The sequence below is a fragment of the Camelus dromedarius genome, chromosome 10, assembly GCF_036321535.1.
Source record: "Camelus dromedarius isolate mCamDro1 chromosome 10, mCamDro1.pat, whole genome shotgun sequence".
NCBI classification, from domain to species: Eukaryota; Metazoa; Chordata; class Mammalia; order Artiodactyla; family Camelidae; genus Camelus; species Camelus dromedarius.
This window is the reverse complement of record NC_087445.1, coordinates 48,790,466-48,809,127: the sequence shown is the minus strand read 5'-3', so window position 1 is coordinate 48,809,127 and position 18,662 is coordinate 48,790,466. Positions and strand designations below refer to the sequence as shown.

The 18,662-nt window shown below is 49.4% G+C and overlaps 1 protein-coding gene across 1 annotated transcript; it reads left to right on the top strand.

The window, feature by feature from the left end:
- The first annotated feature begins 2,440 nt into the window (after window positions 1-2,440).
- On the top strand, window positions 2,441-17,576 carry IGFBPL1 (insulin like growth factor binding protein like 1). The gene is made up of 5 exons (XM_031449563.2): window positions 2,441-3,012; window positions 11,498-11,607; window positions 12,250-12,366; window positions 13,966-14,124; window positions 16,374-17,576. The coding sequence occupies exons 1-4, from the start codon at window positions 2,565-2,567 to the stop codon at window positions 14,113-14,115; spliced, it is 825 nt and encodes a 274-aa protein (XP_031305423.2). The 5' UTR covers window positions 2,441-2,564; the 3' UTR covers window positions 14,116-14,124; window positions 16,374-17,576.
- Window positions 17,577-18,662: the final 1,086 nt, after the last annotated feature.

Here is an 18,662-nt window from a genome sequence, read left to right as displayed (position 1 = left end):
TCTGCTTTAATTCTCAAAGAGTCATACTTACAGAATGCTCTTCCTACTACTTAAAAGGCACAGAGATCATTGTAAATGTGCCTCTGTGATGGGGTATCCCAAGCTGCACTGAGCACAAAATCAGTTTCATCATTATAACACCGTTCAGTTACTGTACTCTCAGTGTTTGCATAAAAGGCAGGCAAATCATTCCCGTGTACATTTATTCACCAATCACAACCACGTTTTGCCCCACCTGGGTCTCAGGGTCAGGCACTGTTCTGTGAGAATATGGGAATCGTTGGCTCAGTTTGAGGGACTTAACGATCCTCGCACCCAATCCCTGATGTTTTGATCCCCTCCACACTCCTTGCCAAGACTCATCCTTGAACTCCTCCACTGACAGGGAGCTCACTATCTCTGGAATCTGTTCTCTCCTTTGACAGCCATGCATTTGAAAATTTAAACCTACTAGGAAGGATGTTTCTGAAAAACAGCATGGAGCCTCTCTCTTTTGTTTTTAAGTCCTGCTTTGTTCCACTTAACATTATGAGTGTTTCTTTCACATCATTAAACAACCTTGGATTTCTGCACATAAATACAACCACATATTTACAAAAATGTCATCCACTAGATGTGCAATTTCTAATTGCTATTTCACTAAACTATCTTACAAGCATTTTTTCATTTCAATTAATCTATAGCTCCTTCCTCAGTTTCAGGTGCAGACAATCCTCTATTGCTGGATATACCATAATTTATTGAATCATCGCCCATCAGTGGACATTTAGGTTGTTTCCAATTTTTTTTTGCTGTAGTGACCAACTGCAGAATTAAATCTTCACACATTGTGATATTTCCTGAGGAGAGTCTCATAGAAGGCTGTAGAGGTCAAGGGGTGTGGGCACTTTAAAAGACCATTCCAGGTAAAGACAGCAGCCTCCTAGTTGAAATCAATCATTAGTAAGTAGTGAGAGCCATGTTGAGTGCTACACCGACACAGTTATATTTAGTCCTCATCACCACCTACCACCACTCCCAGGGTGCTTGCCTGTACACTTTCTATGTGTCTGCTTGTAAGGGAAGAGCTGGAGCTGGTGAGGCAGCTGGCCCTGCTCTGTCCACCACATAAAGTGGCCACCACAGGGACTCTCTTTGGGGATAAGAACATCTCCTGAAAGACTGCAAACTGAGAAGGACCTGAGCTTGAAAAGCAAAAAGGAACCACCCAGAGTGCTGTACCTGGTCTTCCTAGACTCCAAGAGAATTTCTTCTCTAGAAGTTCAGAAAAGAAAGAAAACAGCACGGGGCAAATGAGGGTTGCAGGGTGAAGGCAGGTAAAGCCACTCAAAGCCTGGTCAACAAGTCCTTCCATCCATCCAATGTTTTCATTTGGCCACATATCAAAGTCCAGCAAACAAGACTCCCCTGGGTTTCTTGTCTGGGTCCCCTGCCAGGACTGGGCCAGGGACCAGGTACACAGAGCCTGACTCCGAGCAAACACCGGGCTGCAGGAATAAAAATCTGACCGCAAGAACCTGTTCCACTTCATCTTCCCAACACGCACACCCCACTGAGCCACAAATACGCTGACACTTGTGTGCCGGGACACCCAACAGAGCATTATTTGTAGTAACAAAAGTACCAAAACCAACTGGTTAAATAACTACGGTTTTCATGTAATTAAATACTTTGCAAAGTTAAGAAGCCTGAGGACAACACAAAATATATCACTGTCTCATCATAGCCAAAGTCAATGCTGACTGTGAGATGCACCATGACTTCACGGAGCATCAAAGGGAGGGAAAAAACCCAATTAAACTATGCTCCATTGACTCTACAAGACGCTGGATTTCAGAGATGGTAGGAGGTGGGGGAACCACGGGAAATAACATGAGTAGAAAAACCAAGTGCACAATAATGTGTAGGGCATACTTCTGTGTGTCTGTGTTTAAAGGGAGGAACTATACAACCATTCGTGCTTTTATAAGCATACAAAATTCCTGGAAAGATAACCAAGAACCTGATAACAGGTTTGGCCTCTAGACGCTGGGTTGGGGTACTGGGACACAGGGTGGAAGGGAAGCCCTCTTCACAGTTACATTCATTTGTAAACTCTGAAATTTTAAACCATACAGTCCCTTTTTTATGATAAAAAATTTAAAACTACCAAATGTAAAATAAAATAAAATAAAAATAAAATAAAATAAAATAAAATAAAATCAATAAAATAAGCATATCCTTCTGGATTAAAGGGCATAGCACTTGGAGCCAGCCTTGGATCTAGAGAATGTACTTCCAATCCTAGCTTTGCCAGAGCGACCTCGGGCAAGTTCCCGCCCCGACTGGGTCTCTAAGAGCCCATTGGCTGTTGGAGAGCGGGTCTCAGAACATCTTTCCAGCTCAGAGTCCCGGGCGGTCCAGGAGCCCACCCCGCAGCCCTAGTCCCGGGCCGGGCAGCGGACTGCGGGCGCCCCGCGGTGCAGGCCGGGCCAATCAGCGGTCGCGGGGCGGGCGGGGTTGCGGCACCGCGCGCGCGGAGCTGAGCGCAAAGCAGAGGCTCCACGGCCGTCCTGGAACAGACCATGCCACGCTCACCCGTGCTCTTCCCGCTGCTGCTTCTGTTGCTGCCACCGCTGGCCCTGGGCCTCGGGCTTCGCGGCGCGGGCGGCCGGCGCCCGCAGTGTGGTCCGTGCCGGCCGGAGTTCTGCCCAGCGCTCGAGCGCTGCCCGGCTCCCGGCATCGCGGCGCGCGACGAATGCGGCTGCTGTGTGCGCTGCCTGGGCGCCGAGGGCGCGAGCTGCGGAGGGCGGGCCGGCGCGCGCTGCGGCCCGGGACTGGTGTGCGCGAGCCGCGCCACTGGGGCGGCGCCCGAGGGCACGGGGCTCTGTGTGTGCGCGCAGCGCGGCACAGTCTGCGGCTCCGACGGCCGTTCCTACTCCAGCGTTTGCGCGCTGCGCCTGCGCGCCCGGCACGCGCCCCGCGCTCACCCGGGCCACCTGCACAAGGCGCGCGACGGCCCCTGCGAATTTGGTGAGTCCGGCTTCTGTCCCGCGGTGCTTGGGTGGGTGGAGAAGGAGGGACACCAACCCTCTGGGGGAGTAGGGCAAAGAATCCCCCCAGCACCGCGATGGACAGTGCTGCCTGGGCCTCAGTTGTCCTTTAGGGATCAGTTTTTCTTACCTGGTCAGATGCTCAAGAAGACAGTGACAGGAATCCACATCCTGTAACATCCCTTACGACACCCATGGACACAACAGCCACTGAGTTGGTCGGAATTTTGGTGAGCCTGCTCTCCCTTTTGCTACTTAAGTACTTGCTGATACAGTTATTTGTAGGACTGGCATGTTTGCCTCCACAGACAGGGAGTTTGGGGAGCAGGGTGTTCCCACTGGGTACAAGTCGTACTTGGGTCCAGCACTGGCCATGTCCAGAGGAGTGTTGTCTGAATGAAGAGGGAGGGCAGGTGAAGATGCTGGAGGAGGAGGGGGCTTGGACTCCAGATTGGGACTCAGGAGTCAGGGGATCAAAGCAGTAGGGCTCAGTGAGTGTGGGGTGGGGTCCTGCTGGGAGTCTTGAGGAAGCACCCCCCTAGGACAGGTAAGACTTTGAGAGACCTAAGCTCTGAAAAGATTATGGTGCCATCAGGGGCAGACCCAGGTTTTTGTGAGGATAAGGCTTATATAATTTGGAGGGTTCCACTTGAAGTAAAGTAATAGAAGATGATCAATTGCTTGGGACCTAGAAACATAAGCTTCATTAACATCACAATAAAGCCATCTCTGGATGCCATCTTTGCTCACCCTCTACATGTAATTTTTAAAAATCAAACAAAAATAAACCAAAACATCTATATCGGAATCCCAGCCAATCACCCTGCTGGCCCACTAGGTTTTAGAGAACTGCCCCTGCCTAGACTGCCTGGAGTGGGCAGTGGAGAGTTTAGGGTGAGTGGGCTTGTCGCTTGGGGTTCCAGCCTGGGACTGGAGACCAAGTCTATACCTAAATGCCTCAGTCAGTGTAATGCCCCAGCTCCAACAAGGAAGCCTCAGGGGTGGGGGACAGGCTTTTCCAGGCCTTGGGAAATTTCTATTATTATTTCCCCCCAAGCATTCCAAGTAGATGCCCTCAAGTCCAGGAGACCTAACTGGTTGTTGGAGATGGGGCAGGAAGGCCCCTGTCCCTGGAAACAATGTGCTGCCCATTGAGAGGGCTGAGGCAGTCCCAGGAGCACAGGAAAGTCACTATTGGCTGTTCCTGGTTGGGGCTTTCAGCGGAGGAGAGGGCTGGCTGGTGCTTCCCCGGCTGCTGCTTTGGCTGTCCCTTCCCTTCTCTGGGCTGTGTCAGCCCCTGTGGAGCCACTATTTAGGTCGAACCTTTGTTTCTGCCATGTGGCATTTAAACAGTCTTACCCGTTTTTACAGTCTGCTTTCCTCAGCAGGAAATTCACAAGCAGGTCTCTTTGTCTCCAGACAGGTAACACTTCCACTTCACATGCAGGAGACATGAGAAATGCTGACCAGGTCCCCAGTCTCTAACCAGTGCTGATGGTCTCAGATGATTCCTCCCTGGACTGGTATTCTGTTCCTAAAAGAGAGCCACTTTGAAGGCATTTTGACCAAATCTACTAGTATGCAGAGGAGACTGAGACCCAGGGGGCAGGGGACTTGTCCAGGGTAACCGGTAAAACCTGAGTGGCTCCCAGGTCCCTGGCACCCGGTTCAGTGCTGTTTCAGGACAGGACTTGATAGTGTTAAGTCAGCAGGTGGTGGTTGCCATGGTTACCGGAGTGCAGCCAGATGGCAGATGGAAGCCCCACACCCCTAATTCACTGAAAATTACCAAATGACAAGTAAATGTGACAGCCCCTCCACTCTGATCTATGGGCTCTGAGCCCACCCCAGGCATGGGCCCCAGGAGTAAAGATGTTCACGGGGCCAAATGGAGGCAACTCAGAAGCTGCTTTTAATGATCCCATTAGTGGCAGGCGTCAGGCCTCCCCAGAATTTAGCTCTCCTTCCCCACCAGTGATTGTGTCATCAGGCACTATCCAGACCCCAGCACTGTTTTCCCCCACCGTGTTTTGTCCTGAAATGCTTGTGTGGGCCCTACCCTTGTGTCCTGGTGAAGCACGGAGGTGTGGACGTGGACGGGGATCTTTCCCAGCTAGGGAATACTGTACCTCATTCTGGGCTGCCCTCAAGCCATCCTTTATTCAGAGGACACGGCAGGAGCACTTTTTAACAATGCCCCTGGGGACCTCGCTTGAAGGGAAACAGACTGAGTCAGAGCAGCAGCTGTTCTGCTTCAATATTGGTAATAAAATCACCCCTCCCCAGCTCCTCACCTACGCCGTCAATAAGCCAGCACCTGACTTTAACGGAATGAGGCCTCCATAAATATTTATTAGGTTCCGCACAGTGTAAGAGGTGTTCTTACTCCTGCCTCTGAGGAGCATTTGGAAACAGTTTTCAGGCTTAAATTCTGACCTTTCCTCCTACGCTTTGAAACGCCCCAAAATGCTAATAATGAAATAATCTTTTGATCAACACACATGTATTGAAGACCCACTGTGTTCCCACAGAAGAATAATTCTTTCCTGTTGGAAATCGCTCTTGCATCATATCTTCTTCCTTGATTTTTACAACTACCCAGGCCAGGTCTCACTTGAATGTCATAGAAGGGCAATCTGAGGCAGCAGAAGGGAATTCCCTGGAGCCACGTGGCTTTGTTGCCCACTGAGGTGGGGCTGCAGCCCGGGTTGTTCTGGCTCTTTTTGGATGTGGCCGTGCACCTCTAGCCCGCTTGCAACCTGATTAGGAAGGTGCCGCAAATTGACTACCCTTGAATCTCGAGGGTTTCTCAGTCTGTATCCACTTTCCTGTTTCTCCCTCAAGGCTTATGACTGGGTCCTCTGTTTAGCACCTGGTGATGGCTCCTGAGAAAAATGGGGTTAGCTTCACAGAAGAGAAAGCATCTGAGAGGGGCCTTGAAGGATGGGTAGAAAATCTCTGGGCTGAGAAGGGGGGATGGGGAGCACAGCATACACCAAGGCAAGGAGTTAGGCAAGCCTGTGGCGAGTGTGACCAGTGGGCCCACTGGGCAGTTAGGGGACGTCTGGGGCAGACTCACTGCAGACCTTGAGTGCCAGGTTGCCAGGTGAAGCTTCATTCTGTCCTGGGTTATTGGTCCGTTTAACAGTTAAGGTGACATGGCGTTGTTTTTGTTACTGTTATTTTTATCATTACTTTAAAAGGCTGCTTTGTTCCACATATGCACCCTGGCTGTTTGCTAGCATTGGCAGGAGGTTGGGATCCTGCAGACAGCAGGTGGAGTTCAGGTTTTGAATGCTGCATGAGATAGGAACAGGGTCCCATGCCGATGCCCATCAGGGCACTGAGCCCCCAAAGCTTCCGTGAGCTCTCAAGATCCTAAATCTGAAAAAATTCGCCTTGGGTTGAAATTCCAGCTCCACTTAGAAACCTCAGTCTGTGCGAGGCGTGTGTTACCAGGTAACCAGGAGAGGCAGCGAATGCCACTTTGTGAGAGGGACAAAGGAGGGGGGCCTCGTGCTCAAAAGCCTTTCATGCCGAGGGAGGGGGTCTGAGGCACAGGCTGCAGGGAGCCAGATTAAACTGTTTCTTGTTCCACATCGTAACGTGACTATTAGCATAAATTATCAGGGCTATTCAGTGCATTGATTATTAAACTCTTTGGTTGTGTGCTTTTTCATACGAGCAGATGGGGTCCTGGAGGATGACTTGTGATATTCTTTCTTTCCTGAGTGCCATTAACTTTAAAGAAATCTCAGAGGCATTAGGGAAGATCTGTTATTCCAGCCATCAAGGACACACTCAGTTGACGGGGTTGGGGGACAGATCCCCACACACTAATAACAGTATCGATCCCTTTCATTTGTATCTGTGGATAATAATGCAGTCACATCCCTCCTCTCCGTTCACCCTGGAGGATGTGGGGGCACAGTCCTCATCTTCATTTGTAGATAAGGAGGAAATTCTTAGCAACTTGACTAATGGTTGGCGACTGGACCCCCAGGCATTTGAATTTCCCTTGGTACTATTTTGCCCACCTGCAGTGCTGCCTCTGTAGGTGCACACCTGGGTGACTATTCTGTTTCCTGATGGTCAGTCTGTGCCACCCCAGCATTTCCAGGGCTGTTGCTGGCATGAGCAGAAGCAAACAAGTGTTTAGCAAGGAAGAGCTAGAGAGATGAAGCTGGTGCATTCCCAGACCGGGCCATCCTCCCTCCTGAAGGCAACATGACTCTTGCCAAAGTCGGTAGAGACGAGAGCCCCAGCTCTTTCAGGAGTGTGGCAGCTCTGACAACAGTAAGGTGAGAGGCTGGGCCCTGGGCTTGCCAGAGTGAGGGCAATGAGCCACTGCCTCTGGAGCCTCTGGGCAGCGCCCACTAATAGGCCCGCTCCCCAGAGGCCAATAGAGGGTCTTGAGCAGGCGGGGCACCTTAGAGGAGACTACCCTTGGGTGGCACACCCTACCGATTCCTGAGGTCCCTTCATGGAAGCCTTTCACAGTTGGCAAAGTGTCTTGTAACTGTTCTGCACAACAGCCTATGGGGCAGGGAAAAGAGGGAGAATGAACTGTGCCCACTGTAAAGAAGAAGAAACTGAGGCCAAGTCACACCCCTGGAGTGTGGCAGAGGTAGGATTTGAACCCGAGTTCCTCCTGCCTGCGGTAGTCAGGAAGTTGAGCACCCCAGTGCCACACTCAAATGAGCCCTTGGGGACAGCAGGCCTGAAAATGACCGGCCAGGATTAAGGACACATCGCCCATTTACTGGCATCCTCACAAGAGCTGTTCCCTTGGGTGATGTACAGAGGGTTCCACTTCTGTGCAGAAAAGAGTAACACAGCAGACTTGAGGCTGGCATCCTTAGGAAGGCCTGCTGGGAAGGTTGACCCTTGGCTGGTATCTGGGAAGTTGGATTTGGGGAGGGTTCCCACTGTTTCCAGAACTGATAACAGTAGTTCACTGTCTGAACTGTACAAACAACGTGGTTTACACTTTCCTTCTAGAGGTCTGAAATTTTGGTATGCAGTAGGCAGAGGGTGCCTGGGGACCAGCTTCCAATGGTGCCACCAGGCACTGAGTGTCCAGTGAGGTTCCTTGGTAGAGGGCACGTCACATGTGTTGTCACATGTTTGTTGCTAGGGAATTAGGTGCATCCTGTGTGACTCCACTGGGAGAGGCTCTTGGAAACATGTGCCTGATTCCCCCAGTCTCTGCTCCTTGAGACTTTTCCTTTTGCTGATTTGCTTTGTCTCTTTTTGTTATAATAAATCCCAGCTGTGTGTAAAATATGCGGAGTCCTGTGAGTCCTCGTAGCAAATCATTGAACCTGGGACTTGTCTTGGAGGCCCCCAACACAATCCCTAAGGAATTCTTTCATATTCTGGAATGGAATCCATACAGATAACAAATGTTTCACTTTAAAAATCCATATGGAATTCACAGGATCAGGGTGCCGGGGTTTGGGGCCCTGCTCCTCCAGGCGCTTCTCTTTTCTGAGCCTTGGTTTTCTTATCTGGAAAATGGGGATAAAAGCACCTACTTTGCAGGGCTGGTGTGAGGATGAAAGGTGGACATGGAAGTGTCATCTCAGGAGAAGTCAAGATGGTGTGGGACAGAGCTCAGGCCAGCCCCTGGGGCTCTACTGTTTAAGCCTGGGTAACCCTTGCTAGCTCCCCCAGCTGGCAGCTGGGGTGGTTGCTGGAAGGATCAAGTGGGTTAACCCTACAAGCAAAAGGGTACGTAGCACATGGCAAGCTCTGTGTTAGCTGGTAGCATCATTACCATTACTACTATCATCATCATGATGACTGATTGTAAAGAGCTATTATGGATAAAAATATTTTAAATTTAAAATCAGATATGTTAACATGCAAAACCAATAACTATGACAGAGCAGCATGAAGAAATTTTTTGAGATAACCAACAGTGCAGTCTTGGTACTGGTTACACGACTATGTGCAATCATCACAACTTAGAACTGTACACCAGAAGGAGTGAATGTACTGTATGGACACTTAAAAATAAATCAAAATTTGAATGTCACTTTATCATCAAAAGCAGGGAGCACTTTTACAAAAGAAGTGCTGTTTTCTGCCACGAAAGGCATGGCAAAGGCAGTATTTCCAAGACAGTCTTTCTTAATTGTAGTTACTGAAAAAGAGGGAAATGCAGGGAGAGAGATGAAATGTGATTTACCACTGTTTTCATTTAGGCCTGAAAGGGATTGATGAAATCTCATTTAAAATTTATGACTTTACATGAACGAAAGTAAAACATGTTGATTGAGTGTCCCTTTGGAATCCGTTGAGGGCTTTGGAATAAGATGCAGCTCTGATTGTTCCCACAGCGAGCCATTTGAGGACTGGTTTGGGCTCCAGGGGAGGTGCTGCTGGCAGGAGGATGTGAATAAATTAGACTCTCTTTGTCGTCCGTCGCAGATGGGGCTCTGCCAGAGAGGCAGGGTGTTGTGGTCCTTTGTGGCAGTTGGCAGGTGGCTGGGGTGCGGGCAATGTTGGAAGTCTACAACCTTGGTTCATTCGGGGCACTGGCTACCCTCGGGGTTGTGAGTTGGGGTGTGGTGCTTGGAGGGCATTCAGTTAGTCACAACTGAAGGAGTGAGTTGATCAGGCTGAGGGGGAGAAAGCAGCCTGGGGTGAGGAGGGCAGGCAGGGTAATGCGGGGCTCCTGAGGGCAGCCCTGGGATTGACAGGTGGGAGTTACAGGGAGACGGGTTTTAGCTCCAGGTGAGGACAAGCTATCTCACCAGCACAGCCATGGTTGGAAGCTCCTGGCTCCGTAGGTGGTGAGCTCTCTGTCACTGGGGGCGTGCAAACCAAGGCTAGATGAGCACATCACAGTCAGTCAGGCACACGCTCCTGGGGAGTTGGGCTCCTCCAGTTTGAGACTCTGGCCCTTAGACAATTTCTCAGAGATTTTTTGGCACCAACTTGACCGCTCTGTAGGGGCCAGATCAGTCTCATTTCTTTGCCTTTTACTCCTTCCCTCCACTCTCTTTCTCCAGCCTTCTGTCTCCCTCCCTTTGTTCTCCTGCTTTATCACAGCCCCACCTGGTGGGCAAGGGCCCTTTCCCTCTCCAGTGCTGGCCTGTGGAGGGCCGCAGGGATGTCCATGAGTCTCCAGGTGAAGTCCCAAGAGTTGTAGACTCTGCAGTTTGATGGCCCAAGGATGAGAGTGTTTGCTCTTTGATTTGTCGTGTTTCTTTACCCAGTCATCTGTTTGACAGTCCTACTCCTGCCCCCACTTGCATATTGTGTGAACTTAAACCCTTATGTTCACACTCATCATGTGGTAAGATCAGCTCAACAGCCCTGTGAAGCAGAGAGTGTTATCCCCATTTACCAGCAGACCTGAGCAGAGAGCGTTTTCCTTGCCAGGCCTCCACACTGTGCCCTGCCCAAGACCCCCCGGGGCCAGCTGCAAGGTGGGGCCAGTGAGACCAAGTGGAAGTGCCTGGACTACACGGCAGGCTGGGATTCAACAGGTCAAAAAGGAGCAGACCCCCCCCCCCCATCCTGGACTAAGACCCAGACCCCCCAGGCCCTCAGGATTGGGAGGTGAGGGTGCTTCCGATGTGGAGGGGAGGCAGGGCAGTGAGGGCAGATATGCTGAGGGCCGGATGGAGGAGGCCCTGAAGGCCAAGGCACCTGGACTTGAGTCTTGTAGTCCCAGTGTGAGCAGAAGAGATGCCAGGCACAGGGAGGAGGGCAGAGTGTGGAGTATCAGCTAAGAACGTCTGACTCGAATGCCACGTGCTCTCCAGTCCCACCCAGGTGCGGGGGGAGCCCACACCTCCCTGTCCTTTCTGTAATGTCCTGGCAGCCTAGAACCACATTGCCTGACTCCCTGATTTGCCTCTCTCTGGGCAGACAGGCTCAGCTTCCACACCTGCAGTTTTGCCCTCAGGGATGGGGAGTGGGGGGGGCCTGATATGCAAATGAGTATCTTGAACTGCAGGGGGTCTCAGCTCAGAGTGAGCACAGCTGCTCTTCATGGCATTATTCTTTGAAACGCCCTCCATGCGGAAGGAGAAAAGCCCATCTGTTAGGAGCCTGCCATGGGTGAAGTGACACCAGCCCCTCCCGGAGCCTGCCGCCATACGTGTAGTTGAGTTGTAAGCAGATGGCAGCTGGGCCCTGGGAGTGAGGGTGATGAAACCACAGACGCACTGGGGGACTTTGGGAAGTTGCCCTTCCTCTCTGCATCCCTGTTTTCCATTGGTAGAACAAAGGCGATGAATGAGGAAACACGTAGGCATCTTTCCAGGTCTAGGGGGAACACTCTTCTATGATTCCTTGCCTGTGAGTGTGTCCTTTCTGTGTGGAGAGTGCTCACCTGCCCTGCCCCGCTCATGTTAGACTGTCCCAACTTGCACTCTGCAGGCAGGGAGTCTTCGATCTGGGGGGCTTGGTCAGGGTCAAGGTTGTGTTCCCTTGTCTTCTTCTCCCAGCTCCTGTGGTCATCACTCCACCGCAGAGTGTTCACAACGTCACTGGGGCACCGGTATACCTGTCCTGTGAGGTGAGGGCTGTGCCTACCCCAGTCGTCACATGGAGGAAGGTATTTATATCCAAGAACTTCTGTGTGTGTGGTGGGGGTGGATGTAAATGTTTTTTAAGTGTGTTTGTATCTTTTTATGTGAATCGGAGGATTTTTAGAAACATCTTATGCTCCACTCCTCTGCCTCCAGATTTATGCTTCAAAACTTTTACTGGAAAGCTCTCCACAGAGAAGAGCTGTTACCATTTCCTCCCTCTGACACTTTAGCTGTCCTGAAAGTTCTGCTGTTTATCTAGCCTGGGTCAGCTGGGATAGTTAGAGCCTGCTTCAGTGGATCTGGGTTTCAGAAAGACTTGGCTAATGGAAAATGACCCAATCCTATTCCAAAATTCAATCTTCCTGCAGATCAGTTTCTGATCAACTGGCCTGGGTCACAGCATATGTTGTCCCCTGACTTCAACAGCCCTGAGGAGGGCCATGAAATTCTAGTAGATAGTGGTGGTATCTGCATCTTTGCTGTCCAGCAGGGGGTGCCATCTGTACATACATTCAGCCTTAAGAAGCAACTGACATTTTAATAGGAATAAGAGGTCCTAGGGTTGCAGCCTTCAAGTCAGTGAAGATGAAGACAGCAAGGATGTCAGTGGGGAGGTCCTTATCCAGAAATGCTTTTTCTAAACCATTCCTGGTTTTTCTCTGTAGGTCACACAGTCTCCTGAGGGCACCCAGGTGCTGGAGGACCTGCCTGGGGACCACATCAATATAGCTGTCCAGGTGCGAGGGGGCCCTTCTGAGCATGAGGCCACAGCCTGGATTTTGGTCAGTATCTCATTTGTTTAGGATTACTGGCTGTTATGACTGGCCCTTGTAAAGAACCATTTATATTTCTGTGACACATTACACCTTTCAAATGTTCTTATCCGCTTCTCCTGGGACCCTACAGTAACTGTGAGAGAAGCAGGGCAGGTAGCGTAACCCCTGAGAGTAGGCATAGGTAGGCAGAATTTGCCTCGGAAAATGTCCTAATCTCTGGAACCAGTGGATATGTTAGGTTATATGGCAAGAGGGGATTTAGGTTGTGGATGGAATTAAGGTTGTTAATCAGCTCACTGTAATAAAAATTATCCTGGGTTATCTGGGAGGGCCCAGTGTAATCACAAGAGTCCTTTACGTGTGGAAGAGGCAGGTGGTTGAGAGCCAGAGAGATGGCAATGTGAGAAGACAGGAACCACCTGTGCTGGCTTTGAAGCTGGAAGAGGGGGCCACAAGCCCAGGACTGCAGGCTGCCACTAGGCTGGTTCTCCTAGGGCCTCTAGAAAGAAGGCGGCTCTGCTGACACTTTAATTTTAGCCCACTGAGACCCACTTGGGCCTCAAAAACCATAGATAATACATTTGTGGTGTTTTCAGCCGTTAAGTGTGTGGTAATTTGTAACAGCAGCTGCAGGAAACTAACACACTTGGCTGAGACCACATGACTGATAAAGGGGGAAGATAGCACCTTTATGCCCTCCTCCAGGGCTCTCCTATGCCCCGGGCGGCAGTTTTGCTAAGAAAAAGGAATGCCACGTGTTTGAAAGAGCCACAGAGGGGCGAGATGGGGGTCCATGCTAGGCTAGTCACTCTACCTTCCTCAGCTTCAGCATCCACAATCATAAAAAGAGGGCTTTGGATTGGACAGCATCCAAGGGTCCTGTGACCCTAACATTCTGTGACTTCCCTGTGAGTTTCCTGTAATATGAGGACTATGATGCTCCCCCTTCAACCACAATCGAGGTATGGATCAAAATGAAATGGCGTGCATAAACTCTCTACAATCTGTAGTGATGCGCAGTCGAGAGAAGCCCTTGTAAGGAGAAAGCAAGAGAGGAGGGGGCTGTCGTGGATCTGCTCTGCGGGGGCATGAGAAAGGCTCTCTGAGGGGTCTTCCTCATTTCACCCCCAGCTCTGCCAGGTTTGGTGACTTCTCCACCCAGCTCAGAGACTCAGAATGCAGTCAAGTCCATGGCTTCTTCAAATCAAGCAAATTCCCCCCACTTTTTTACAAGAAGAGGCAGGGGAAAGGTTATCTCTGGTGTTATTTGTAAGGGCTGTTTCATTGGGAGCACTTGTGGGCCATACCTTGGTCAGTAGATTTTCGTTCTTTGTAGAATTTTCCTTTTAAACTCTACCTGTCCCCTTCAATACAAGGACCAGGTAGCTCACAGTAAAAGACAGGAATGTAGAGGAAACATGAACATGAGAGCCAGATAAAGAGGAAATTTAACTCTTTCTCAGCAACCAAGGCAAGAAGAGAAATAGAGTGAGCTGCCTTATTTTGAAAAGGAATAAGTGTTCAGACAAATCATTAAGAACAAACTAAGGAAGTGACTTTGTTGTGCGACATAGGACTGTATAAACTTGCCTGTTTAACTTCCAGATCAATCCCTTGAAGAAGGAAGATGAGGGAGTGTACCAGTGCCACTCAGCCAACGCGGTTGGGGAGGCGCAGTCCCACGGCACGGTGACGGTGGTAGATCTGAGTCAGTACAAGGCCCCCCGCTTCCCGGCTCCGGATGACCACATGTGACGGAGTAATGTGTGTGTTCCAAGTCATTTTCAGTGTCTGTACACCTGTGTCACAAGAGATTGAGATGGATTGTAAGATGTGTAATAAGTAAGAAGAAAAATACATGAATCGAGGGGCCCAGGGGCATGCAAAACAAGAGCAGGAACTGATTACAGTCAGCAGGTAGACTCTAGTATGTGCTACATAGGTGTCATTCTGGGCTTGCCACCTAGCATGCAGCGTCAAGAGCTCTGAACATTATGGGAGCCCGTCAGGTGAAAGAGACCAGCTGTTTTTTTCAGTTTCTGAGGCTAAATGGAGCATTTCTTCTGAGTCCGCCCAGCAAGGGCCCTGAGAGAACAGACATCATCACTGTGATGCACCCACGTGAACGCCTGCCTGCAAGGAAGACAGTCTGAGCCACCTGGGTCTGTCCCGGGTTCTTCCCTGTCTGTAGCTCTGCTGTCTCCGGGCCTTGCCTCCCCATCCTCAGCACCGTATGCCTCAGCAGCACACCTCCAGGAGAATCGGCTTCTCCCCTGGCCAGGTGGCTCCTAGTCCTCAAAGCCACCCAAGTGAGAGCTGGGCTGCATCTGTCCTCCACCAACAGGTGGACTGGGAACTTAGGAAGCAAGTCCCTTTATCAGCCAGCCTTTGCTGCTTCACAGCCCCCGGCCTTGCTGGGTCACAGCCACCAGCACTGATCTCCTGCTCACATTCCATGTCATGGCTGCAGGCTGGCTGTGGCTCTGCTCCATGTGTCTTCTCATGTGGGGACCCAGCTAGGGTCCCCAGCTTTGTTTTTGTTTTTTTAAAACCAGAATAGGATTTTACTGTGTAAAGTTTATAGAGTATGACTAGTATTCCTCTGTACAAAGTGCATAACAAATGGTTTTAAATACAACTGAGAGAAATATGAGTCCTATGACAACATTTGTTACACGCGAATCCTTTACACGTACATTAAAAAAAACAAACAAAAACTCCCAGTGTGGAGTATGTCCATTCTTAGGGCCGAGGGGACGAGCAAGAGGCTGAGCCAAACACACGGTCTCAGTTAAAGTTTCTGTGCCCATGTGGCACAGGTCACATAGCTTAGGTCCACGGCCAAGGCAAGTCACACGGCCACACCCAGCCTCAGTGGGGTAGAGGGATGTCTTCTCTCACAGGAGGCCGAGGGCAGGGTGCATGATCCTCATACAGGATCGGAGGGAGGAACAGTCATGAACAGGCACCATTACCAAGGCTGCCTGATGACTTTTTAATAGAGCAGGAAAAATTAGAAGCAGGTTTGATAGCTTAGGAAAAGCAGAAGGATTTGGCTGTGTTTGTAATCCATATTATTCCGTATTTAGCCACTGTTGCCATGCTCCTTCTGTGTACAGGGTCTGTAGGAGATGCACAGAAAAATGAAAGGTGAACTGCATTAAACTATAAGGAATGTAATGTTAAGGAAATATGGGGCATGTGTGAGTTTGAGGCAAGAGAGGCAGCTTAGAACTGGGGAAAATAAAGGAAGACTTTGCTGAGGAAGTGAGGTTGGGGTTGAAGGATGGGTAGATAACAGGTGGTTAGAGTTCCTGGAAACAGGGAGGAAAATGTAAGATGTAAAATCGTCAAATAGGAATTCAGTTAGGAGATGGCTCTTAAAGTTGCCCTCCTGATACTTAACCTGGTTTTTATACGTGTATTGTCATACATGTGGAACAAAAAGTCAGGTATCAGGACTTTTTGTTCTGTACACTTGTATGTATATTTATGTATATACATGTGTACATGTTTCATGTTTTAAATATATATAATTTTAACTATATATACATACACATATGTATGTGTAATACAGAAATGATACCAGGCTATGTACATAGTTTATCATAGATGACTTTTCAAAAGGAGTCATAAAGAACTGTGGAATTTTACGACCATTGCCATCGCCTATTTCTTGAGCTCCCTCTACAACATGCAAAATTGGCCAGCTCTTGTTTGCATACCTCCAGGGACACAGAGCTCACTACCACCCGACAACCATCTTTAGATTTTCCAAAAGTTGAAAGTTCCTCCTTATATTAAGCTGGAACCTGCCTCCCTGAAATGCCCACCCATTGGTTTTATATGTACTTCTTGGACCCCCATAGGGCATCTATGCTCCCCACCACCACCACTCCTGGCTGGGGAGAGGTTTAAAGTTAGGGTCATTTACCCTACCTTTCATCTAACACATAGTTGTCTGTGACAAAGCAGTTTTCTTTTCTCTAATTCTTTTCCCTCTTTCCTTCTAGGGTCTTAGAAACATTGATCACAGGATGACAGAAAAGTCAAGTCATGGATCGTTTTGCTTTGAAGAGCTGGAAAAACTGTGTTTGTAGATGACCCCTTTTGTACGTTTTTAAAAATTAGATGCACACTAGATTTCGTATGCAGATGTAGTTTTTAGCAGGACAAACATTGGGAAAACAGACTGCATGTAGCCTTTTTATACTTTTGAAATGAATAGCTCTGTGAGAATTCTTTTTTTACCTATTCCCTCCAAGGGAAGGTATATTTGTTACCATATATTTGTAATTCTAAAGGGCTGGACCACGGCATGTGTCAGCTGTGACTCTTTACCTCATTTGTCTAGGACCGATTAGCGGAGCTCTGTGACTTAAAACACTGTGTGTAGGAGGAGTGGGGAGAACCCTGCTGTCCTCTGCCTGACCTCTAACTTGCTGTGGGACCTGGGCAGGTCCCTCCCCTCCCTGGCCCTTGGTCTCTTCACTTGTGAATGTGGTATTGGAACTGGATGTTTCCTGTCTCTTTGAGTGCTGCCATCCCAGTGTAAGATGGTCCTACGGAAAAAATACAGGAAGTGTAGTCTTAGCATCCTTTTTAAAATGGTATTCCCTCAAAAAGCAAATACTAGGGTGTGGACAGCTGGCTGTAGCTCATCTATTCCTGCCATCTTCCTATTTTAAAGAGGTTCCATCCTAGCTGGAATACTTAACCGGGCTGAGTGTTTGGGGACCAAGACATCTACTTACTAACAAGCCCAGCATTCTCTAACCAGATGGGCAGTGGAGACCTGGCCTCTGGACATCAAACTGTAAAAATGGGGTCAGCTCCTCTCTCTGGGCTGTGGAATTAGAGTGGAGTGCAATACATTTTCCTTAGAGATGTTTTGACCTCACCCAGAAATAAAGCTTTCTTTCTTTTCTTTTAATCAAGAAAGAAGGTGAATTTTTAATAGCTGGGCTTAGGCATCTGAGCTGGGGATTGGAATAAGTGTGAGAGATTCCAGGCTAGGGAAGCAGCATCTGAAAGCAGGGGTGGAGAAGTGCAGTGTGGTTGGTGAATGCGGAGCAGTGACCAGTGGTGGCTGCTGGGAGCCCTAGTGGCAGATAGGGGGCGGTTTGGGGCCACACCCCTAAATGCCATCAGAAGAGGCTGGACCTGATGCTGTGAGCAATGGATCTGAATCTCAGTCTTCTGTTGTCAACTGGGTTATAAATGGGAATGAGAAAGGTCATCCAAAAGCCAGTGTTCAATCCCAAAGTGACTCACCTTCCACCTTAAACAAAAGAAGTGTGGTTTTTAGTCATGAGGGATTTTTTTTCTTCAAGTTTTAGGGTGAAATTAATCCTATGTTTTTAAAGAACATTGCCCTCCCTCCTCCCCCCGAGATGGATGACACGGGGAAAATTAATAAGAACGAGCAAACTAGTCGACAGTGAACAGTCTCCTCTAATGAATTTCCCCATTCCCAGCCTCCACCAGAGTCTCTTGAACATTAAATCAGAGAATGATTATTATGTGATATTTTAATTAATTAAGGGAAACTAAAGTGCCCTGGTGTCTGCAACTGAATAATGAATTCAGAACGTGGGAGCCCATCACCCAGGGCAGAACTAGACACCAACATTTCCCCACGCTCGGCTCAGCGGGGCTGACTCCTCTCCTGGAGCATGAACTTTTTTATGATCAGGGCTGCCTTGGAGTTCAGCCTTGACTGCTCCTATGTGTCCTTTCACTGTGGCTCTCTCTTCGTTATCCTAAATCTCTCCCATGACATTAGAGAGTGGTTGCTTGTCAGGGGAAGAGTAAAAATCGTTAGTACTAGGGAGTGGGGTGGTTGGGGGCAGGGACAGAAGCCTCTCATTTCCATTCATAAATCCACCCACCACACATGTCTGCAGAGCACCTACTGTGTGCCAGGCACTGCTGGGTGCTCAGGGACCTACTGTCGCTCACAGCTCCCAGAGTCATGGCCCTGGCACAAAGATCTAGACTTGTCTCTGTGCTACTGGAGGTATGGTAGTCGTCCCCACGGGTACAATGGGCATTAGCTTTGGAGTTGGAAGACCCGGAACCAAGGTCAGACCCTACCATGGTCAGTGGGTCTCGGTTACTTCCCTCTACTCTTGGGGCCCCATTTCCTCATCAGTCCAGGGAGGTCAGCATCGCTGCCCTTTCCTGCTGCCCTGAGGATCCCATGAGCAAATGGACATGCACTGTCCACTCTCCAGGGCTGTGTGCCAGGTGGCAAGGGTGCAGGGAGACAGATCAGACATGCTGGGGGGGGGGTCTGTGGG